At 38.9% G+C, this 25,110-nt stretch overlaps 1 protein-coding gene across 1 annotated transcript in view; it reads left to right on the top strand.

Moving 5' to 3' along the window:
* The first annotated feature begins 383 nt into the window (after positions 1-383).
* The window catches only part of LOC150080078 (ammonium transporter Rh type A-like), a 50,746-nt gene continuing 26,019 nt past the window's right edge, over positions 384-25,110 (top strand). The window contains exons 1-6 of the mRNA XM_090381397.1: positions 384-673; positions 12,034-12,217; positions 16,446-16,596; positions 18,198-18,342; positions 18,527-18,690; positions 22,653-22,790. Coding sequence (XP_090237523.1) covers positions 514-673; positions 12,034-12,217; positions 16,446-16,596; positions 18,198-18,342; positions 18,527-18,690; positions 22,653-22,790 — 942 coding nt within the window. The 5' untranslated portion in view covers positions 384-513. The remainder of the gene's footprint in view (positions 674-12,033; positions 12,218-16,445; positions 16,597-18,197; positions 18,343-18,526; positions 18,691-22,652; positions 22,791-25,110) is intronic.

Genomic DNA, 25,110 nt, shown 5'->3' with positions numbered 1-25,110 from the left:
TTCGTATTCGATATTTTACATATCACACTGTGTCCTAATATTTTTCATATGATAGTGTATATACGTCCTAAGCATTCATGGCCGATTTAACTGTAGGAGAAAGAAAGAGAGAGAGAGAGAGAGAGAGAGAGAGAGAGAGAGAGAGAGAGAGAGAGAGAGAGATGGCGAAACTTCCGATAATGACAGTCGTTGCTATGGTACCTGATCGACCACCCTGTCTTCTCTGTGAAACATCTTGCGCCTGCGCTGAGACAAAGTTTTCACATTACTTTTTTTGTGTGTAGCAGTGGCCAATAGAAAGTCAGAACTTAGTACTGAACACAAGCACGCGTATAAATAATACCGATATTAAGTTTTTAATTTATATACTGGATAATGTTCCCACTTAATAACTCGTGGGTATTTGTTTGTTGGATGTGTGGTGTGTTTAATCCCTAAAAGTGTGATTTAGAAGAGTATAATCTGAAAAAGTTGAGGTCTGGTCATAAAGCTAAATCATTTTTTAATCCTGCCATGACAAAATTCAGTAGATATACATTTGGTATAGTGGTTGTAGTATTTCAGGTGGTGATGATAATTATTTATGCATTCTTTGTGAAATATGGACAGGGTACCGTGCCCGTTCGTCACCCTCACAACGACAATCAAGATCCTCTGGCTGTTAACTATCCCGGTGAGTGTTAATTATAGAATTTTATAATTAGAGATGTTTGAAGAATAATTTGTTTTCGAAAAGTAAGCAAAATTATTTCAGGTTCTAGATTGAATAAGATCCTGTGGGGGTTAACAGTAATCATCTTCAGGATAGACAATCTACCCCTCCCCACAAGAATGTTATTACTCGTATCATCTCAGATAAGAATGATTTGTAATTTTACAGCTTTATAGACTTTCCCCCTGTGAAATTCCTTCGAGCGTATCTGGTTAATGGTATTATATAAATTTCTCAAAAGTAATACGAAGTATTTCTAAATAAAATGGGCTTGAAGGTTGTTTGAACCAAGGTAGTAATTACCAGCAATTCATTCATTCTTCTTATTGTCTAATTCTGTAATGAAACAAAAGTCCGGATATTAATTTTTTAACAGATTTGACCCTGACAGACATTTTGATTATAATATTATGCTCTCGTCGGTAGCACAGTGGATATAATCACCGTCCTGCCCACACCGGGTCACACTGACGCCAGGAAATTTTATTGGCTTGTTTTTTCTCAATGTGTCTGGGTTAGTCGATCTCGGGAAACATTGTTTTATCTTCCTGCAGCTGAGTTTATTCGTCCAGTAAATCGACGACAGAATACATGCAATATACTGACTCCAACGCCTCATAGCCTTTAGTTCCCACAACGCTTAATACACGTGTTACCACAGCTCAATCTTATTATTTATCATTGTCTGCTGTTTTTTAGTCTTATGGATATTATCTGATGACACGACCCATCTAATTTGAGAGCAATCACATCAATTAAATTATGATTATCTTCCTGGCCAGTATAGTGGTTTGCCACTTCTCTCATTGGTCTAGGTTCGAGTTCCGTCATGTTGAATGTAGACGCTCTGCACTGTGCACCTCTTCCATAAAATCCAGTGCTATCAAATACGGCATCCTATGATGATACCTCTATTATGGGTATGGTTCATTCCCAAATCCAAGGTGTGTCCAGATACTTTTTCACTATGGTGTATATGTCTATGCTATCGCACTATTCTCGCCAAAGTGCTGGCTGTACTCCTGAAGTAACGTAGCCGGACAGTTGCGTATACACTCGTGTTTCCAAATCGACCCTCTGCTGCCACAAAAGTGCACTGTCCTTATGGCCTCAGCAGTACAAATTATAAACGCAAATTTATTAATTAATGCTATTTATGTAGTAGTATGTGACCAATAAAAGTATTTACCAAGGTTAGGTGAAGTTTGGACTTTCCTGTAGGAACCAAGAAAAATTCTTAAAATCCTCTTCAATCGGGTTGATATTTAGCCGATCTCAGGTGAAAGCAGTTATGCAGGAAAATTCGAAAGAATTGTCCTGCAATTCTTTCGATTTTTTTTATATATGTACATGCAAATTGGCACATGAACTCACAATTCTATAAATATAATCACATCGATTGAGTAGAATATAAAATGCGCGTTATGATCAAAATTATTCGAAATGCCTAATAACTAATTTTTGGTAATATAGTATATTTGAAAAATAAAAGACAAGCTAGTGAAAAACAAAAGTATTTCCCATTTTGACAATATTTTTGTTTTTCAAGAACAAGTCCGGCAGAGAGTAGCACCTAAACGATTATTCAAAGAGCCCAGACAGGATCCATTTATTGTCATCTAAAAATGTTCTTTACTTCAACTGCTAGTAATCGCCACATTTATTATCCTTTACATAAAGCTTGTCAATATGCCCATCACAACCCGAATAATCCTGGCCAGTGGTTCATATACACTGCCCTACCATTAATATCCAGACTTCTCTGGACATCCGCCATACCCAAGCACGCCCATTAGACTGTTAGATCCTGTACACACTCGTCACTCCAAAGCACAGCTTTCCATTGGTTCATAGTCCAAGAACAACGGCCTTACATCAAGCTAGATGGAGTCTAGCATTAGTTGTGATGATAAGCAGCTTGTGGACGGCTGCACGACAGTAGTAACCCATATCATGCTGCGTTCTACACATTGTACTCGTGCTGACATGTCACAATCGTCTCACTGAATGCCTGTGTGTGTGTGCTCTGTGACAATGTCGACCTGCGTTCCGAGTGGATGATCTTTGCAGGGATCTCCTTCTACGTTCCGTAGAAGGCTTCCGAGTCGTTTCGTAACCGTCTCAGGCACCAGTCCGCCTCTATTTGCAGATCATATCACCAATCGTCCACCTGGGGATCTTTGGTGCCACATACAGATCGATTGCTTATGTGCCACCTTATCATTCTGCGCTGGAAGTGTGTTAACGCCGTCCATCGCAGTGTTTTTTCATCCACAATGGTACCACTGTCTCCTTGAAGGCCTGTGATCATATTTATAGTTGTCTAATACGTGGTGCTTGGGTAGGAGGAGCCAACTATAAACGGATGGGTGTTCGGATATTAATGATCGGGGTATATTCCTAAAAGGAATCCATGGGAAGAAATTTCCAACTGAAGTCCTGTAACACACCGAAATTTCACGCCTGTCGTCTTCAACACGACGATTGGCAATACCAATTGGTAAATATAATATTTAAGTAATGTACATGGATCTAGAGAAGATCTTTAACTTTTATTTTGCAGCTAATTCATGGTTAGATGTTATACGGGTAAGCCAAAGTCCTTTACTTGAATTGATTGGAATTACTTTGCAAATTGCCGCTGTTCAATTCTTGTCAATGGCTTGGCGTCTTCTCAATATTCACTTAAGTCAGGTGTCCCTTAGAATTTTTCTCCTGGTCCTTTGTATGCATATAATAAATGATATTAATTAATAAAGGTTTTTTTAAATCCCTAGTCCCTGGTCCATGGTGCTTTGATTACAAAACACTAAAAGTTTAAGAAATATAAAATAGAAACTGCAATTAATTTATATAAGTGACTAAAAAATAATTTTTAATGCTGCTTAAGCGACCACTTAAAAAATTATACAAATGAAATACATCCTGGTAATGATTTATTTTGCCTCGCAGCCTGATAGCATCGGAGCACTTCAGGTCCGACTGATTGAACCTGTTATTTTGACGGTCGTGAATGTCGCGCACTTTCTATGCTGTACAATGTAATTCAGAGAATTAAAATAAATTGCTTTTTTAATAATTTTAACGTTTTTATTTTAAGTTTCTGTTTGTCCGGTTCTATGCTGGAAATTTGCGACGCTGAGAATTTAAACTTACTATTTGGCGCTTCCCCCCACAATGTAATGTAAGAGATTTGTCGTTTAATTTTCAGCAAGAAAGAGTATTTTTTAATATACCTCTCAATTTTTTTGGATATGTAAGGTGTTTTCTCTCTTCAAAACCCCAGTTCCCGTTCTGTGGTGTCACGAATCTACCATGACTGGCTCAACAGTCGTTGGAAAATCAGCCACAAGTCTAGTTATACATGATTAAAGTCCATAGGGTACACACTCTACAAGTGTTCGATATATGGACACTGGAATCTTGTTCCGCTACTCCCATAAGACTGCGATTACTTCGCTCTTTAATCCAGGACGCCTTGTTCTAGCTCTCAACTGTTGTTCCAAAACTGTTCTGTCGGCTTCAATTCATCATAGCCTACTACAGTACTTTAGTAGGCTATGGGTACGTCCATCTGATGCCTGTACTGTGTAGCATGATTCATCACTCCATCTACTACTGCTGCACCATGGTAAGCCATAACATGCATCGCTGGGTTACGTGACCATAATAACCCATTCTGTGAGGTGTTTTTCTGATGGTTGTAGGTCCTACTTCTCCGATTTCTATCAAAAGGCTCTCGAGTCAGCTCTTTGACAGGTGGATGGAACAGAATAACACGAGGAAAGGAACTAGATCCATTCACAGAAAGTGCTAGAGGGTGTTGTTACATAGAGGACTCGTCTATTCAACAGAAAGCAGAGTGCGACATCCCCAAGCAGCTGTTCGAAACTTCACAAGCCAGTAGAAGGCAAAGTAATGGGACCATTTCAAATAGCCATTTCAAAAATAATGAGAGGAAATTGCGAAGGGACCTTTAAGTACAAGTGAAAATCTTAGCACATTTTGAAATAACAGTGTAAACTGAAATAATTTCAGGTAGATTCAATTGAAAACGAAAAGATAACATTGTTTAAGCACACAATGGGAGTTTTATCAGTAGGGCAGTTTTTAGTAGTTCTATAACCTTAGGTTCAAAAAGCAAAAGTACAGGTGTCTTTTATGTAATTTTACAGAGAGGGTGGTTTTTTTTTTCGTATATTTCTCTAATTGATTTCTCTAATTATGTTAAATTTCATATGTGTATAAAAACAATGAAGTTTTTTTTATGAAAATCGACATTTTTCATTTAAAAAATGGAGGATCTTTCGTGTTTTTTGGTCATTTGAACTAGAACCTACATTACAATGAGAGAGAGAGAGAGAGAGAGAGAGAGAGAGAGAGAGGGGGTTCTTTTACTTTTTGAAATACCACTATTTTGCTTAAAAAAAATTAAAACTTTTATATGTAATTTAAAACGTACACTGGTGTGCAAAACTTAAGAACCAACACTATTTCTAAAGGTTACAACCACAAAATCTTTATTTAAGGTACTCTTTACTGATGAGAGTAGATTCAGTCTCAGCAGCGATTCTGGACGTCAGCTAATCTGGCGAGAGGTTGACACACGGTATCACCCCGCAAACATCACTGAAAGGGATCGATATGGCGGTCGAGGTGTTCTCATCTGGGAAGGCATTATCTTGGATGGACGTACACAATTCCAGATACTGGAAGGCGGTACTGTAACCGGTGCACGCTACTATACTGAGATAATCCTTACCCACGTGTGTCTGTTCCGAGGTGCCATGCTCCGAGTTCGTGTTTATGGATGATAACGCCACACCCCATCGCACTGCAGCTGTGATATGCTTTTGGAAAGTGAGGACATTGTTCGTATGGATTGGCCTTCCTCGTCCCATCGATCTAAATCCCATCGAACATATATGGGACGCTCCGGTAAGACGTCTAGCGGCACGTCCACACCCACCAGAAAATGTTCACAAGCTGAAGATGGCATGACAGAGGAATGGACTGTGTTACCGCAAGAACTTATCAACAACATTGTTCTAAGTATTGACAGACGGTGAAAAGTCAGCATCGACATTAGGGGTGGCCATATCTCCTACTGAGGACCACCCCTTCCCTTTGTTCCATCTTTGGCAGTGATGCATCTGTATTATGGCAGCAGCCAGTGCTATGTTGCCATTTTTGAATAAAGTCCCTGTGTACCGTTTTATTTCCGTTGTTGTGTCGGTGTTGTTTCCTTCATCATTTCTTTACCTCACGAGGTTTCTTTGGTATGCTTTTCCCATATCCAGGCCACTCCTCTGAGAAGCTACAGGTGAAAACCGGACTGGTCCTTAAATTTTGCACGCCAGTGTAAGATTAATATATATGTAGTTTATTTATGGAATCGAGCAGTTTTTATGCGAATATGGGGATTTTTTAAAAAAATCGTATTTTCAGTCATTTGAGCCACGACCATATTAGTACAATTCTGCTAATTAAATGACGCAATCTGTGGTAATAATATTTTATTTTTATTTCATCAACATTCCTCTGAATAAAGAGATTTCGTCATCAAATTCCTCACGTTGCATGTTAACTGATTTAATGTTTCCGAGTGAAGAACGCTAGGGAATACAGCACACCGACGTTGCGTTTGCGAAATAGAATTTGCTCTTAATATAAACATTAGGTATCCTTGGGTTCAAATTACCGGATGAAGGTTTTCTCTATGCAGTCTAGCTACTTTAGATATATCGGTGTGTAGACATTCTACCTACTGGGGGGGAGAGAACAGTTTGGTCTTTTTACGATTTTTATCGTAAAAAATTTGTTATAGTTTTTGATGCGTACTTTTGTTTTGTATTTATTGTACTAGGCGATTCCAGCCAGCTTCCCTGGCATTTCTTCCATCTATTTAAAATACTGTACAGATAATTACAGACTTACAGCCAATAATTAATACCCGCTCCAGTACAAGGCATTGAAACCCCACAGTTCCTGTAATGTGAATTAGAAGTCCCTGACTGCCACGAAAAGTAGCCAGTGAGAAATGCTAGTTATTTCATATAATCTCAATGTGATGTCCATTCTGGAAAATAAAAGTCATTTTAATAAATGAAATATAATCCGGAAAGCTGAACTATAGCAGTATTCTCATCAGTAAATTGCAGCCAAAAGATGAACACAGATTTGCTGCAAGCGCATCATCTTCATAATCGTTGAAACGGTTAGACGTTGACGTTTCCAATGGTCTCGTCGGGTACTGTGACTTGAAAGACAACTCAGTGAAGCACCTATCCTTCTCGAATACTCTGACTTGAAAGACCAGATCACTTAGTGTTGAAATGTGCTAACTATGGACATCCACATGGGTAGCACTGTTGGTAGAATGGCCGTCCTCCCCACACCGGGTGGAAAACACCTGAATGAGTTCGAGTCCCATCGATGACACGAGTACTTTTTATGGAACTTTTTAATTAGGTGGCTGAGTTAGTCGAACCCAGGTGAGATCGTGGCTTTTTCTCCCGGAAACTCGAGTTTTTCTTCCAGCAAACAGAAAACTGACCACAGAACACATGCAATTTACAGATATATACGTAGAAATATGGCCTTAGTCGCTGATGCTTTTACAAGAACAACTAACTATAGATGAACTGGCTTATTCGTACTAGTCCTCTTGAATCATTAGTGATTGTCACCAGCTGAAAGAGCTCGTGCCTGCAGTACAAGAAACCGCATCTCACAGCTGTCATCCGCGGCACAAGGAATCGTTTTGCAGTATTCTGAGGGTCTCCAAGTGAAGCCACCTTTGAATTTCAATTTCAATATGATTTCGTGTAACAAGGATCATTTAAGAAAATGTCATAGTAGCGTTTGACTGTGTGGTGGAAATTGTTTTTAATATGACGTTGCATGGATCACATTTTTAGGAAGAAAGAAGTCACCTCGTAGTGAAGAGGGTGTTAGTTTCCGTTTCCCCAAGGATATCGCGAAGTTGTCGCCTCCTACTGAAGAAGATGTGAGTTTACACTAGTGTTACCTGTGGTTAAATCACCCCCGTTTTGCTTTCGACAACTGAAAGATTGGAACTGTACCACGACTGCAGAATTCTCCGTTCCAATGTCCAGTGGACAATTTAGCCCGTCCACCCGACCACATATTTTACGTAGGTCGTTGTTCCATTTCATTTGTAGCAGGACTTATCCGATCTTGAAAACCTGTACTGCAAACACCGTACAGTACAGTAAGTCAGGTTAGCTCTCTATGTGAGAGAGAGAGAGAGATAATCTTTTATTACCCTTCACGGCCATAAAGCCAGGGGCTTACAGTTTCTTCCCTATCTTCCATATGTCTTCCATAAACCTAAACTGCATACTTCCTCCACAATTTGCCACAGAACAGTTTGAAACACTGCAATCAGTCACGCATGATGCTCCTCAAGTTGTAGTAATACTTGTCTCCTCTAAAAGACCTACACAGCAAGCTGCTGTGTAGGTCAAAATGCACTCAAACTGCCCTTTGATTTTATTAGAGTTTCCAAACAACCATCCTTCAATCTATGCAAATATAGCAATTTACACACGAAACCATTTCTGAAGTCCTCGTACTCATTGCATACACGAAAAAAAACATGGTTCCAGTCTTCCAATGCTCCGCACGTACACGTCGACCTCTCACTAATTCCAAGTTCATTATGCTTTCTTTAGCACTGCAGTTTCATCTCTATAAAATACTGGAAAGTTTGGGGGACCCTCAACTTTTATTTTCTTGGGTGATGGTGGGGGGAAGGGAGATTTTGTTTCCGATTCTATGTAGTCTACATATACTAGCATAAGTATCGGACACTACAATTCTACTTAAAACGAGCTCAAAAAGGAAATCCGAAATACTCGTAAATAATTTAATACTGTTATGAGGTCCCTCTTAGATTTTTGTGGGCCCCAACACTGTCTTTGCAACAAAAGCGGATATTCTGCGAAATTCATTTTCGACATTTTAGTTTTCAACATAATAAATTTTTTTCAGTGTGATTTGAATCTTCTGCTGGTTCGGGTACGGTTACACCTCATCCACCCCCTTTTGGCCTTAGCACCCAAAGAAAGAAATAAAGATGATTGAAATCAGGTGATCCGAGTGACCACACCCATGGACCTCAATGACCAACCCTGCTCTAAGGTAATGTCGATTCATATGTTCTGCTGCTTTTCAACAGACATGAGATAAGGTGGTAGGAGAAGAAATTACTTGAAATGATTGGAACACTATGTACAGGGCTGTCCATTTATCGAGCATCCCACTAGTAAATGGTGCGGACCAAGTTTACTACGGAAACAGATCACAAAATGCCATCAGATATGGAGGGAGATAATTTTAGATAGGTGGCAGAAGGAAAATTAATGTGACTTCTCTAATTGAGGAGTAATTCAGCATTCATTAATGAGGTGAATAGAATGGGTCTTTCCCGAGAAGAACGTGCGTTTGTTGCAAAAAAATTGGATCTGCATTCAAAAATGTTATTTATGTAAACAACCCACATACCTTGGACGAAGTGAAATGAAACATTGAGTGAAATTTGAAAGTGGAACAGTTTGAAAGAGGGTAGTAGGGACTAAAATATTTGCATATTTCGTAGCTATACGCAATTTTCTGCGATCACAGGGATGTCTCTTGAGTTTTGGTATGGTGTATATGTAAATGTAAAAACATTTCTTGGGGACACTGGATAATGTCGCAGAACACAAGTTGCATAACATGCGGAACAAAAAGAAATAACTGTTGCAGAAAATGTTGTTAGTTTGTTTGTTGGTTCCATGTCAGAGAGCAGCCTTGAAGAATTATACAGCCTGTTAATTGATGGTCGCTGATACCAGGAGGAAGTTATAAATAATGAGTGTCAAAAGGATACAGCTGACAAATTACAAGGTAAGTAAGAGTACGTGGCATTTCTTCATCATTAATTGCCTGATCTGATAACGAAATCTGTTGTACGTTTTTAACTTGTCTTAATGATGTTTTATGAAACGGAACTAAGTTCTCATAGAGTCATTGTCTTCGAGAGGTTTCCACTGGTTTGTGTTTAGTAGAATAAATTCCAGTTCGGTACCATATTACCCCATCTGAAGTGACTTTGCCTACTATTTCGAATATAACTTACGAATTTGAAAGAGGGTAGCAGAGCCACAAGTACCCTATTACAAAAATAAATAAATAAAAATTTTTAAAATATATTATTTTCTATTAAAAAATATATTTTTTAATATTTTAAAATTTCTACGTATACAGGTTTTTGCGTTTACCCATAATACGTACATCTCATAACTTAGAGAAGCATGTTCTTTGTACTTTGCTTGTAAGATTGGTGATCAGGATAAAACGTAGGCTCCACATATGTGCTGTATTACCTGCGCCACAAATCTCAGGATGTGGATAACTGAGAATTCCTTTTACCTAGATGGCACATACAATAGTAATCGCTAATTATTATTATCAATATGGTGCAAGGAAGCCTGAGGTTTATGCTGCACCAGCCAAAAAAAAAATTCCCCAGTCATCAGGAGAGAAAGAGAGAGAGTGTGTGTGTGTGTGTATGTGTGTGTGTGTGTAAGAAGTAGAAAGAGAAGAATGATGATATCCAGCTTAGGACCGTGGGTGTGCCAAGCCCATACTCACCAGATGTGAGCCCCTAGGGTGATAACTCGTTTCGGATGACAGCCATCTAACTGAATCACTGACTGCAGTCATTAAACGTTCAAAAGCTCCAGTGTTAGGAAATTACCGTACAAATGACTTCATTAAAATGAGTGATTCTACGTAGTGAACTGATTCAAATGAACCACTTAAAATTTACTGCTGACTCGTTCCATGCACTGGCATCCATCTTTATAGCCCTCACGGGTAGCGCAGTAATTATAATTACCGTCCTCCCACACCGGGTTAAAAATTCTCTGTTTCGAATCCCATCAATGACGCTAAGAATTTTTATGGGCTTTTTTCACAAAGTGACTAAGTTAGTCGACCTTAGGAGAGGGTTGCATGATATTTTCTCCCGAAAACTCTGGTGTTTGGTCCAGAAACAGTAAATGGACGAAGAATTCCCGCAATTACTGACAATATACTAACGGCCCATATTCTTAATTGCTTAGCGCATCCCTAACCACCAACCTCCTACTTTATAAGAAATTTATAACTTTTTGAAAACATGCAGCTATTGATTTCCTTAGAGCAGTGACGGAGCATACGATTTGTCTACGCTACTAGTGCATGTTGTTGTCACCCCTTCATTCTCGAGCGGTGACTAACGAAATGATTCGACTACCTTCAATATATTACTCCACTGAGTTGAATCAGCTAAAAGATTCCTTTAACCCATTCTTTTTAACATTACGGTAGACTAGTGTCCAGTAGTGTGGGGTTTCCATTTTGGTTTTGTGACTGGTAAGAAATACGAAGAGGTTGGGGATTGCTTCCATATTTCTGTTATGATATAAACCTCACTCCATTCACACCATAACAAAAGCTAAGTAACAGATTTTGCTTTAATCTAGAAATCAAACATCATATATTGTTTTAGTTGTTGTAGGGTTTTAGGCGCATCAAGTTAGGCCATATTGCGCCGTATATAATATGTCTATAAATTTTGTGTCATCTGTGGTCGATTTGCTGTTTGCTAGACGAAAAACTCCAATTTTTGGGATCAAAAACCTTCGCCTGAGACTAGTGACGGGTGGTAAAGACCTCAGTTCGAGTCCCGTCGATGACGGGAGGAATCTTTATGGGCCTTTATCACAACGTGGCTGAGTTAGTCGATCTCAGGTGGAGGTATCATGGTTTTTTCTCCTGAAAACTCGGGTTTTTTGTTCAGCAACAGAAAATCGACCTCGAAACACACGCAATTTACAAACAAACATGGGGCAATATGGCTTTAGTCGCTGATGCTCCTAAACAACTCGGGCCTTGTGAAAAAGGCCCATAAAAATTCCTTACGTCATTGACGAGATTCCAACACTGGTCTTTTACACCTGGTGCGGGGAAGACGTTGATTCTACCAACTGTGCTTCCCACGAGGGCTTCACATTGTATAGAAAAACACCACGACCTGTGTCATTGTGTTTTCTGAACAATTAATGGATTAATATTAATAAGAATTATTAATTAACAGATTAATATTGATAGGGATAATACAAATCACCTGTATTATTTGTACAATGAATGGAAAGGCAAGCCTCGTGTGGCAAGAAAATGTGCAAACTGTATAATTTTAAATTTCTCTCTTTTGATTACAAATCCTTTCTGTAATTAAAAAAAAAAATAGAAAAAAACATTTGTTTTAGTCTTTCAGGATGTTCATGTGGTGGTGGTTTTCGGCATTGGATTCTTGTTAACATTCCTCAAGAAGTACGGATACTCATCTGTTGGTATGAACCTGTTGTTAGCTGCGATGTCTATCCAGTGGTCAATCATTATGCAGAATATCTGGCATATGGATCATGGAAAAATTCCCATCGATATACTGAGGTATGCGTTCATTTGCCTTCAATATCATGTAGGTTGTGCAGACTTGTGAAAATACTTCTTGCTCAATACACAGTGTGCCCGTAACGTCCTTGTGCACGTTAAAATTGCAATGACTTTTTTTTTTTAAATTTCTTGCGGAACATATCTGTAAAATGCACTAGGGGGCTTCGTCCCCTAGTGCATTTTACAGCTTTGCTCGCTCAACCCCCCGCACACGCTTTTCTATGTAAAATGTAGAGGTATACGGAGTAAGTCAAATCTTTTCTACTTAAAAGGCATACCTGTCGAAACGCACTGATCGATATCTAATCAGGAAATTACCTATGTAATTATTTACCTATACATTCTAAAAGTCGAATAAATATCACTATGTAATTATTTAACTGAGTTTACATAGGTCACTTAGGAAAAGGCCTTTTGCTTCGAGTTCCATAATGCATGAGAAATATTCCGAAAGAGCAGGACTAAAATATTTACAAACTATACAGATATAAAAAAAAAAAAAAAAAAAAAAAATGGTTACAATGGAACATCGAATGTTGGACAGAAAAGCACGTGCACAAGGTTGATGAACGTTATTGAGGCAGTTGTCAATAATTAATTGCATTTGTAGTGACGTAATTGCCTCGCCCATATCTCCCATTGGCTCGAATAATATCACTAGGAAAAAAACTTTTTTAATGTATAGAGAGACTAGAAAAGTAAATTATTTTAGTTTTATGGTATGTAATCATAAGATTGTTAAGATTCAACATAACCCCCATCGCTCTGATACAAAGTGTAGTACTATTTTACAATTTCATAAACAGGCAACTGAAACACTCGAGTTGTGTTTCAGTTACAGTATTAATTGCATTTGTTCATACTGATAGGAAGATCGTTTAAAGATCGAGGTTTTGAGGAGTAAACCATATAAATAAGTCCAATGTGGACAAATCGGACAAGCGAGCTGGCCGAACAAAGGTCCACCTCTGTCGATTCATCTGTTTGGGAAGATTTCCTTCAAAAATTGTCCTAGAAAAATAAACGTAATACTACGAATTTGAAATTCACTGCAGCACTGCCAGTGTATATACACAATATTTTGTTCGTAGTAGTGTATATACACTGGCAGTTCTGTAGTGAATTTTAAATTCATAGTTTATTACGCCTTTTGCGTTTATTTTTCTAGTACTATTACTATGTACACCATTTGGCGTCTCTCATATTGTGAAATTATACTTCACAACTGGGTTGTCATGATTGTAACACCAGGATACCTACCCATCCACAGAGGATAGGCCAATAAGCCTTGAAATGGTGCCGTCTGGAGGAGGGGTCTTGATGGGGGCCCTCGTTACCGCGAATAGGTAACAACAGTCTTCCCTAATGGGAAGCGTGACCTATTCGGGGGATTTGAGTGGTTTAGTTCAGTGAGTGTGTGAGGAGTAACTATCACTTTCCTCTTTCGACGGCATTTCTTCTTCCTCTCCTACTATCACTTTCTTACACCTTTTTGCTTAAGTTTATGGATAACACAGTGTTTTATCCCATACCATTTTTCAAACGGTGCAGTGTGGGTGGTGATATCCTCCAATAATAAGTGACAATATTCGAGGTAGTGCAATATCATGGTAACTCGTTGTGATGGTAGTCACAATATGAGATACAATTAAATCGATGACTTTTACACTACTGTTGTAGTTCACTGCTACGAACAAAATATTGTGTATATATTCGTACACTGGCAGTTCTGTATTTAAGAATTGTCGAACATTCCGAGAGACGTGGAAATGTGTTCCATCTTACTGAAAAACTATATTGGTTTCAATTCTTAATTATCTTAGTTAATGAATAAAATAAAGTGCTGTACCATTGCAAGGATTGGGCAGAAAGCAGAGGTTTGTCATTAATGGATATTCTTCGGATCGGTGTAAAATGAGATTTTGTTCGGTTCTTGGATCAACTGAGTTTTTCTAATTTTTATAAAGGACATCGACGAAGGGATAAAGGGCGTGATGTCAAAATTTACAGACGACGTAAAGATTGGAAGAGCCGTTAATGATCATTGCCAAGCAAAGATACTTCAGGATGACTTGAATAGGCTTCAAGAATGGTATGAAAAGTGGCAGCTATGTTTTAGTGAAGCGAAATGCAAGGTGCATTTGGGGAACAGCAACACCAAAATAACTCATACACTTCGTGAAGTTGAATTAAAAACAGTAGAAGAAAAAGAAAGGGATCTGGGACACGGGCAGATATTAAATTTTCTGAGCAGTGCGAACAGACAGACGTCTAGGAAAGCTCATGGTGTCCTATCGATGATTTATCGAACAATATCGTATAGAGATAGGGAGTTCATAGTCCCACTGTATAAGGCAATTGTTTGACCGCATTTGGAATATTGTGTCCAAGTATGGTGACCTCATCTTAAAAAAGACATTCAGCTTCTTGAAAGAGTCCAAATATGGGCAACTGGCATCGTGATATCGGCAAAATTGCGATCGTACGAGAAGTCTTCAGTTATGTGGGCCACAGTTTGGCAACCAGACACCTTAGAAGGGATCTGATTAAGGTGTCTAATTGTGGAACTGCGCTGAGGTGTTAGTAAAATGAATGAAGGCAGAATTTTTCACTGTTATAAAGAATTGCAAATAGGGATCACAACTTCCTTCCTTTATGTAAATTTTCTTTATGCTTCCTTTATGTAAATTTTCTTCTAACCGCTGATATGGAGAGTAAAACTGTGCTAGCCAGAAGACACAGTTTACTTTATTTTTTATTGTAGCCACCCCTTGCATTATTTGCCATTACTACTACTATTACTCTATAATTTTCTAATGATAACAGAAATGTCTACGCTAAGCTTTATAAGTAAATTAAAAAATATTTTTCTAATCTAAGAGTGAGATCAAAAATTAACGATGCAGTGTTTGAATATTTGGTTCTTTGATGAAATAGGTTATTTTTTATTTGTATTCAACCACGGAGTAAAAACAGCAATCAAACCAGGGCCTTTTTCCACCCGAAGTGGGAAGGATGGTGATTATACCCACTATATTACCTGTGAGGATACCTCAGGAGAAGGCCAAAGATGTTCTGTGGCACACATAGACTAAATCCGATAAGCAGACACAGCGAAAATTCCAAATACCTTAAAAAAAGATCTGCCATCGCTTCCAAGGCTGGTGATACAACTAAATTGCTGATGCTGAAATTATTTTCTTTAATCGATATTAATTTCTTTTGTAATTACGGAAAGGTTATGCCAATTTTGCTGTTGTCATTAGAAAATTATATAGTAGTAGTAGTAGTTAGTAATGGCAAATAATGCATGAAAGCGAGCTTATATAGGCATCAGCCAAAAAAAAAAAAAAAAAAAAAAAAACACAATTCAACACCCATCCGTACCCTCCAAGAATTTGTCTAATTCTCCCTTGAATTTATTCAACCCATTCACTTCCACAATACATGGAAGCCTGTTCCAACAATCAACTACCCCCTGGCTGAAAGAAAACTTCCGCACATATCCTGCAACCATCCTCCTCAACTTGAATTTATGTCCCCTCATATGTGTGTGTGGTCTCAGCAAGTAGAAGAATACCATTAACATTCAACTTACTCAAGACCCTTTTCTTAGGTAAGAGTATTTTGGTAAGCTTTTGGGCCCTACACCTATCTGGTTGCCCTTCTCTGCACCTGTTCCAGCAGATCAGTCAACATTCTGCTGACTCAAAACGCTGTAATTTGCAGAACTGAAGTCTTTCTTAGGTAAGAGTATCCTTTTGGGCCATTCGCCAATCTAGTTGCTCTTCTCTGCACACGTTCCAGCAGATCATTCAACATTCAACTTACCAAGACGCTGCAATTTGCAGAACTGAAGCCTTTCTTAAGTAAGAGTATCCTTTTCGGATACTCTTACTTAAGCAAAGTAAGAAGGGCAACCAATCTGGTTGCCCTTCTCTGCACCTGTTCCAGCAGATCATCCTTCCATACAGTGTCGGAAAGCCCCGAGAGAAAGAACCTTACTTAATCGAAGTTTTGTTTCTATAAGAGTGATCTCTTATAGAAAATTTCTCACACTGAGATGGACCAATACGTTTAAATCAGTTTTCAACAAACAGATATATGAAATCAAATACTGTAACTTAATACTATCCAGAAATTGAAATGATTCACAGTAATTGCTTTAAAATGTGGTGTTTTTTTTGTGTGGAACCCAATAAAATGTTACATTCTTTATTTACAGCATGATTGGAGCTGATTTTGCTGCTGCTAGCATTCTTATAGCCGTAGGAGGTGTTCTCGGCCAAGTTAGTCCTTTACACTTGATCATCATGGCAATTATAGAAATTGCCATCTATGAATGCAATTCCCATTTGAGCGGGGCTGTGCTAAAAGTAAGTACTTCTAGGATGAAAAACTCTTCATTAAAGTAACGTATGTACAAGTAATCTAAGGATCTTTAACTTATTAGCTTTTGCCCAATGTACTTTTAGATACATTGGAATAAAGAATGATCATAATTTTCCTTGAACAACCGTACCGCTTACTATTTCTAGCTGAACTGCGGATTTTTAAGACCAAACCAAGCTGCATCACATAGCAACTGCGCAGGTGACTCTTGAGCATGGGCGCCTCCGTAGCCAGGTGGGAAGGAGCAGCAGTGAGTAGCACACGCTTCTTGATTAGACAGGGGTTCGAGCCCGTGACCACCAAATACGGAGGATGCAGAAAGGTCAGGGAATGACCACCGCATATCCCGGCGCAATATGGCCTTAGTTGCTAATGCTTCTAAAAACCAAATAACAAACAAACAAAACTTGAGCATGGTGTGACCTTGGAAGTCCGCCTACGTAACAATGGACGTGAAACGCGAGGAACAGTATCCTGCCCTTAAATTTTGTTTCCATCTCAAGAAAACCATCAGCTGAAGCATATAAAATGTTAAAAGAGACTTATGCTGAATCTATGCTTCTTTATAGCATAGCTCGAGGTGGTTTAGATTGACATGATTCTATCACAAAAATCGACGGTTCATTGCTGTCGCTACAAAAACCATAAACAGTGTTTCTGTAATCGTGTGAGAAGATCGTTGTATAACAGTAAGGCAACTGGTAGAGATATTGAGAATATCAATATGTAGCACGCACTGTATTCTCCGTGACCATCTGCACATGATACATGTTTGTACACGCTGTGTTCCAAGACTACTCTCATCTGAGCAACAGCAAGTTCGCATGGAGGTTTGTTATGAACAGCAATGGATGGTTACTGAAGATGGTGAGGTTCTGCACATGTTAACATGGTTTCTGCAAGGGGCGTCTCCTAGAATGTCAATTCAACTCCGCCTCGAATCTCTGTGAAGAAAATACCACTGTAAAAGGACCATATATGAGAGTAGTGTGGGTTTATGTATGTTCCGTTGTGTTGGTGTGGCCACTTGGTCACTCAGAAGCATCAGTCACCTGGAGAGATGATTCTGGATACTCGTCCACACCACTGGAAGGTGAGCCAGTCCCAGTAAACCTCGTACCGTCTCAATTGGAGACTCTAGCATTAATGTCAAATGTGTTCCCCATCCACCCTATAGCCATGACCTTGCACTTTGCAAATTTTTTTTTATTTCCAAAGTTGGATGAGGAGGTGCGAGGAAAACGTTTCCAGCTGTTAAAAGTAAAAACATCGGAGGCGATTCTCAAACGCATGTCAAAATTGGCTTCCACCACTTTTTTGAAGAATAACAGAAACGTTGGAGTAAGTGCATTTCATCAAATGGGGGCTACTTTGAAAAGGACCATCAAAATATGGATGATTAATAAAAGTATTTTGTGAAAAAAAAATTATGATCATTCTTTATTTAACAGCCCTCTGCAAAAAAGAACAATCCATTAGTAAAAGTACGTCGTTGATTGCTAAAACCTATTGTAACCCTAAAATAATTTTGTATGGAAGTTAGAAGTTTAAAATTAGTGACTCTCTCTCATCTTGTCTTGTCCAGGTTACAGATGCAGGCGGATCGATAACATTACATCTCTTTGCTGGTTTATATGGCTTGGGTATGTCATTTATTCTCTACAGAAAAGAGACCAAATATCACCCGAATGAATCAACGAATTATAACTCAAATTTATTCACAATGGCTGGTATGTATTGCTATTATTCTATCTGTTACTTATTGCTTCGAAAAATAACCAAGATTTGCCATTACACTTTTAACGGAATCTTCATAATATTTGTTTCCGTATGTCTTACATGTTGTCTACTTGTATAATAAGAAATTATTTTTTTGCATATTTCTTTGATACCATTTAATTCTATTTTTCGTAGGAACGCTGTTTTTGTGGATGTTCTGGCCAAGTTTCAATTCGTCTCTCCTTAGTGGCATATCTCAACATCGTAGCATTGTGAACAATTATCTTGCCCTGGCCGCAAGCTGTGTGGTAACGTTTGCAGTATCTTCCTTTCTAGATAACAAAGGGAAGTTCAGCATGGTAAATACTATATTACTAACTTTTATTTAATGCGACATTGTCTTCCGTGGTGGTTTCACAGTTCCCCCGGTTACCGCCAATTAAAAAGCTCTGGATTCGATTTTCATGAAAGACAGAAGAATTTTCTAACAGACTTTGCCTAAACTTGGCCCTGGCCCTGGCGATGGTGTAGGATTTTTTTCACATAAACAAATTCAACGATAAATTCAACAACAAATTCACATAAACAAATTCCAATCAAAAATATAAATGTGTCTATGTCTTCTGGTCATCCCGAAGGGTCTGCGTGGTAGCACAGTGGTGTCGTCACCGTCCTCCCCACACCCAGTGGAAAAATGCTGGTTCGAATCCCGTCGATCACGCGAGGAACTTTAGTGGGCTTTTTTTTCACTCCATGGCTGAGTTAGTCGGTCTTAGACGTAGATAGCAAGGTTTTCCCCCACAAACTGAGTTTTTCCTACAAGCAAACAGGTTACAGATGCAGAGAACACACGCAATTTACAGACAAAATAAATAGATGGGTAGATGTAATCATTTACAGGGGATCATAATTTGGTTTTTTTTGGTCATCCCGAAGGACCGACCGTAATTTGTGTCGAAGTTTCTTAGCCATTTATGTCTATTAAATTCCATCGTTTATGTACGACGGTGGGAAGGGGTTGAAATTTGACTTGAAATTTCCATTTTTTTTTTCTCGTAAAAATTATATGGGTCGATATCACTTCTGTATAAACATTTAATTAGCTTTAGCAAAAGTAATGGCAAATAATGAAGAAAAGCAAGCGTATACAACATCAACAAAAAAACCCCTTTCCATTTCACCTATCCATTCCCTCCAATAGTTTTTCAAGTTCTTCGTATTTATTTAAGCTATGGACTTTCACATTAACAGATAGAAGTTTATTCAAACAATCAACCACCTGCTGACTACCGTTCTTCCTCAATTTTGAATTTATGTCCCCTCATATGCATACTCTGAGCAACAGGAAGAATCCCCTCAGTATTAAGATTGCTTAATCCATTCAAATCCTTACACACCTCAGTCAGATCACCTCGCACGTGCCTAGTCTCCAGACGCTGCAATTTGCAAAACTGATGCCTTTCTTATCAAGAGCACCCTTTTTGTTCCTCTCACCTAACTCGTTGCCGTTCTCTGTATACTCGTTCCAGCAGAGCTACATCCTTCTTGAAATGAAGCCTCGAGACCTGTATGCAGTACTCAAAATGTGGCCTGACCATTGATAATTACCTCTTTATATCTGCTAGCAAAATTCCTCTATATCATTGACAAAACCCAATGAGCTGTCCTGGCAGCCTGTCTGCACTGCTCAGAGAACTTCATATCTGACTGAACAGTTACCTCCAGGTCTTTCACTTTCCACTACCCTGAGTATAGTACGACACCGTTGGTACGACACTGGGGTAACTGCTACTCATACGCAATACATTACATTTTCCAATGTTAAAACTTCAATTGCCATTTCTCAGCCCTTCTGCCTAATTTTTCTAGATCCTGTTGCAGTAACATAAACTTGTTTCTCTATTGGATCTTCCATTTTAAACGAAAACTTAACATGGGCCCCATTTCCCAAAGTTCCTGCTGAGAATGTTAAGTTTTATTTGAATGTAAACGTTCTGCACTTAGTTAATGGACATAGATCTGAAACGTGCTGTTCAATAAATAAATAACAGGGCTAATAGATGATTTTATATCATACACCACCTCAAAAAAAAAAAAAAAAAAAACCTGTGCTTCAATCTTCAATAAAAATATTTCTGTGCATAAATGAAACTTACTTTAAAAAGCTGCCTTTCTTAGCTTGAGCTCTGCTCAGTAAAGATTATGAAATCATCTGGTATACAGTAGACTGGGAAATTTCTGAAAGGATCATACTGGGCAACCCGATTGCTACACTTTAAATCTCCAGAGACTTTTCTTGCTCTAGTCACTTTTTCCCTAACCCAGTGTTTCAGACCATGAATGGACATTCTCTTTGAAATTCAGCCTACATTTGCCATTTAATTAAAAAATAAAAGAGTAAAGATTTTCTTTTAGATTCTAAAATCAAAAATAAAAAAATAAGGTAAGGACTCAATTTTTAATAAAATGTACATAGAGGAAGAAGTAAAGGATTTCAGGTAGTAAGGGGATGTTACAGTATCAGTAATTTAAACACTGATACTCTTATATTATTAGTTATCACTGAGCTGGACAAGCCATGAGAAAGTGAAATATACTTCTCTCTATCCACATTAAACTCATAAATGAGATTAAAAGACTTTCGAAATATATTCTCAAAGTCATATAAGAAATCTCGTGTTTGGTGACCTTTGTGATGTCCCATATTTGCGGAATCGTTAAAATACAGATGTGTTCTTATATGATTTATTACAGCTATAATTACAAAATGTAATCTTTCTATGAGCTCATAAACTTCGAAAAGCCTTGAGTGATAAATCTTTGAACTTAGTCCGTAACTTTGGTTGGTAATTCAAGACATCCGCATATTTATACATAAAAATGAAAGTTAAGATGGGTCTACATCATTTATGCTTTCTACAGAGAAATATTTCTGCTAATGCAATGGTTTGCTCTGTTTGCGAAGAGTACATACGAAGTATTTAAAATGTTATTTCAATTTAGTCTCAAATTTAAACTCAAATAACACCTACTCTTAATATACACTGTGCTGCCACTTTAGTAGGTACACCCCTGCTGTGTACACAAATGGTTTGTCCCACAACGTTGCAAGTCACATGGCCACAGTTGTGGATATAAATGCAGCAGAACAATCTTTCTAGTATCAGATAAGAGTACAAGAATGGGGGAAAGGAGTGATCTAATGGACTTCGAACGTAACATGGTAGTAGGTGCAAAACGTGTTGGACAAAACATCTCTGAAAAGGCAGTTCTCCTAACTTTTCAAGCGCCACAGTTTCAAGGGTGTATCGAGAATGGTGCAACGAACAGAAAACATCCTCTCAACGGCACTCCTGTGGAAGAAAATCGCTTGTTGATGAGAGAGGTCTGAAGAGGATGGCTACAATTGTGCAAGCAAACAGACGGGCCGCAATGTCGCACATCACGTCAGAATATAACCTTGGTGCGCAGAACAAAATATCACAACGGACCACAAGTCGCACTTTGTCGCGAATGGGCTACAACAGCCGACGGCCACATCGCGTACCTTTGTTATTAACGAAGAACAAGAGAGCACGCCTCCTGTGCACAGCAACACCAGCACTGGACTATCGAGGATTGGAAAACAGTTGCTTGGTCTGACGAGTGGAAGTTCCTGGTGCATCGTGTTGATGGAAGGCTCAAAATTTGGCGAAAAAAACATGAATCCATGGACCCGTCATGTCTGAGGACTACTGTGCAAGGTGGTGGGGCAGTTTTGTGGTGTGGGGAATGTTTTCTTGGCACACGTTGGGTCCATTGATACCCATAGATTCACATCTGAATGCCACATCGTTGCTGACCAAGTGCATCCGTTCATGTTAACAGTTTATCCTCAGTCAGATGGTTACTTCCAGCAGAATAATGCACCGGTGCAGAAAGCCCGAATCACTATGGAATGGTTCCAGGAACATGACAATGACTTTTCTTTGCTGCAGTGGCCCGCTCAGAACGCGGATCTCAATTCTATTGAACATCTTTGGGATAAGCTGGAAAGGACTGTTCGCTGCAGGCCTACATCTCCGTCGAATGCAAAGGTACTGTGTGACACACTCATGTCTGCATGGTACTCCATTGCTGCACAACGTTTTCAGCATCTTGTTCAATCCTCCATGCCTAGACGAATTCAGGTTGTTTTGAAAGCTAAAAAAGGCTCAACACGCTACTAGGTAGGTGTACCTAATAAAGTGGCAGCACGGTGTATATAGTCATAATGCGGGCGCATATTCAATCTTAAATGCAAACTAAGGCTACATTTTGATTTTTTTTGTTTTGTTTGCAGGTCCACGTTCAGAATGCTACCCTTGCTGGTGGAGTTGCCATGGGTGCCATTACAAATCTTATGGTATATCCTTATGGAGCAGTGCTAATTGGATCTGTAGCAGGATGCATATCAGCTTTAAGTTTTCAGTACTTAACGGTAATGCTTTGATATTACTAGTTATACCAATATATGTAACAGAAAGTAGATAACTGTTATCACATGTTCTGCCAGAGATTCCCAAATAGTAGATGTTTTACAGACAGCTTTATCTGTTACTTTGTTGTTCGTCCGATAATGTTTCTCTTTAAGTCTTAATCATTATTTTATTTTCGTATAAAACATTCCATCAGCAGCTTTCGGAATTGCATTTTCATTGATGTACTTAGAATCTGACTTCGGCTATTAAAGTTTCTTTTGTTTATTGCTAAGACTTTTTCTTAATTTATTTTTATTTCTTCCCTGCTGATCCTTATGCTCATATCACATGCATCTTCATCCACCCATAGTTACCTCAATTATTCTGCAAATCTTCTTCACTTTAAGAAATTTGTGTCATACCAACTTCAAATGCAATACACTCAATTTTCCCACCATCAGTATTTATATTACCTTTACTTATTTCCTATAAATATTAATTAAATTTTTCTAAGAAACAGTAGCATTCTCTTATGCTTCTGACCTATTCAACACTCTCAGTCTCACAATTCCCATCCTCATAACTATTTTTTATCCATGGAATAAGTTTCTTATTAATTACTTTTCTTTTTTAGTCAGTAACCGCTTCTGTATATTTTTTTTTTCGCCAATTAACCTTATCCCCTCTTGAGATCACATAAAACTACAAATACATGAGACGTGGTGAGAAAGCGCTGGGAATGACTTTATAAGCGTTTTACAATCGAACTTTCCAAATTGTTCCCTTGCAAAATAGTTACATTAGACGGCTCTATATGAAGCCGTCCTATTCTTCCAGAACTGTGGGCATTTTTGGAATACTTTGCTGATATATTTTAGTGCCCTCAACGTGCTAGAGTTCCACTCGAAAGGCAAAAGTATGTCCATTTCAGCTTATACCAATATGCAGATGGGTTTTTTGGTACTGAGAATAGAAATCATATGGAGCCAAATCGGAAAAGAAGAGGGGGGGTTAAGGACAATGTATTTTCTGAAGGATTAGAAAATACATGTTTTGAAGTTTTATGAAACATTTACCTACTTGAAATTGATTGTGTAAAAAATTTATATAACTTCACCACGGGCCTTGGACATTATGGAATGCTCTTCCAGTTGATTACTCCTATGGATAGTGTCATAAACATATTTGATTATTAAAAATAAGATATTTTATTAATTAGTGTTTCGTGTCGTGAAATTTTCCATTTTGGGCCCTGCCTCGCCATCCGTTTTAGTAATAGATTTCTTCCCAAAATCTGTCCTTTCCATAGCTATATTGTACACTGAAAGGACAGATTCGTGGGGTTCCTGGGCAACGCGATGCTGTCACCCCTCTAGCTAGTGGACGAATCCACTGCTTGGTAGGTATATAGGTATACTGCATCATTGCATTCACGTAGACGGTAATTCGATGTTAGTATGGATAAACGTCATGAGTTAACAGACTTTGAAAAAGGGATTATAGTGGGTGCCCGACGCATGGGTCACTATCGCGGAAGTGGTACAGAAATCGCACTATCCCCGTTCGGCAGTATCAAGAGTGTGTCGGGAATACACAATTTTCGTAATAACATATTATCGTAGACAGTGCTGTGGGCGGAAAAAAGTGGTGGATAAACGTGGCCGTCGACATCTGTTTCGCATTGTTTCAGCCAACCGGAGAGCGAAAGTGGCACAAATCACTGCCGAATTCAACGAGGGAGGAGCCAGAAACGTCTCCACCAAGACCATCACGAGATCATTAGCCGGAATAGGTTATGGGAGCCGCTAACCCACCAAAAGTCCCATTGCTTCAAAAGTGCAAAAGTGCACGACACAGGAATCTGTGCCTCAACTGGGCGAAAGAACATCGGCACTGGACCTTGGATAATTGGAGCCGTGTCTCCCAGTCTCCGATGAGTCCCGTTTCCTGTTATTTCGAGTGGATGGTGGGGTGCGTATCTGGCGGAAACTGCACGAAGCTATGCACCCGTCATGTCAACAAGAAACTGTTCAGGCAGGCGGACGGTCGGTAATGGTCTGGGGCGTGTTCAATTGGCACATGTTGGGACTTCTGGTACGTCTAGACCCATCTCTGAATGCCCAGGTTACGTGTCCATCCCACAGGACAATGCGACTCCCCACAGAGCCGTGGTAACTAAAACATGGTTCGAAGAGCATTTCGCAGATTTTACCACCATGGAGTGGATCCGCATTCACCAGACATGAACCATGTGGAGCATCTTTGTGGATGCTGTGGAAATGTCCATTAGCGCTTTGTATCCTCCACCCAGGAATGCGACAGAATTATGGACAGCAGCGC

The sequence above is a fragment of the Mastigoproctus giganteus genome, chromosome 9, assembly GCF_048544385.1.
Source record: "Mastigoproctus giganteus isolate SK-2022 chromosome 9, ASM4854438v1, whole genome shotgun sequence".
Classification (NCBI taxonomy): Eukaryota; Metazoa; Arthropoda; class Arachnida; order Uropygi; family Thelyphonidae; genus Mastigoproctus; species Mastigoproctus giganteus.
The sequence above is the reverse complement of the archived record's forward strand: the minus strand, read 5'-3'. Positions and strand labels throughout refer to the sequence as shown.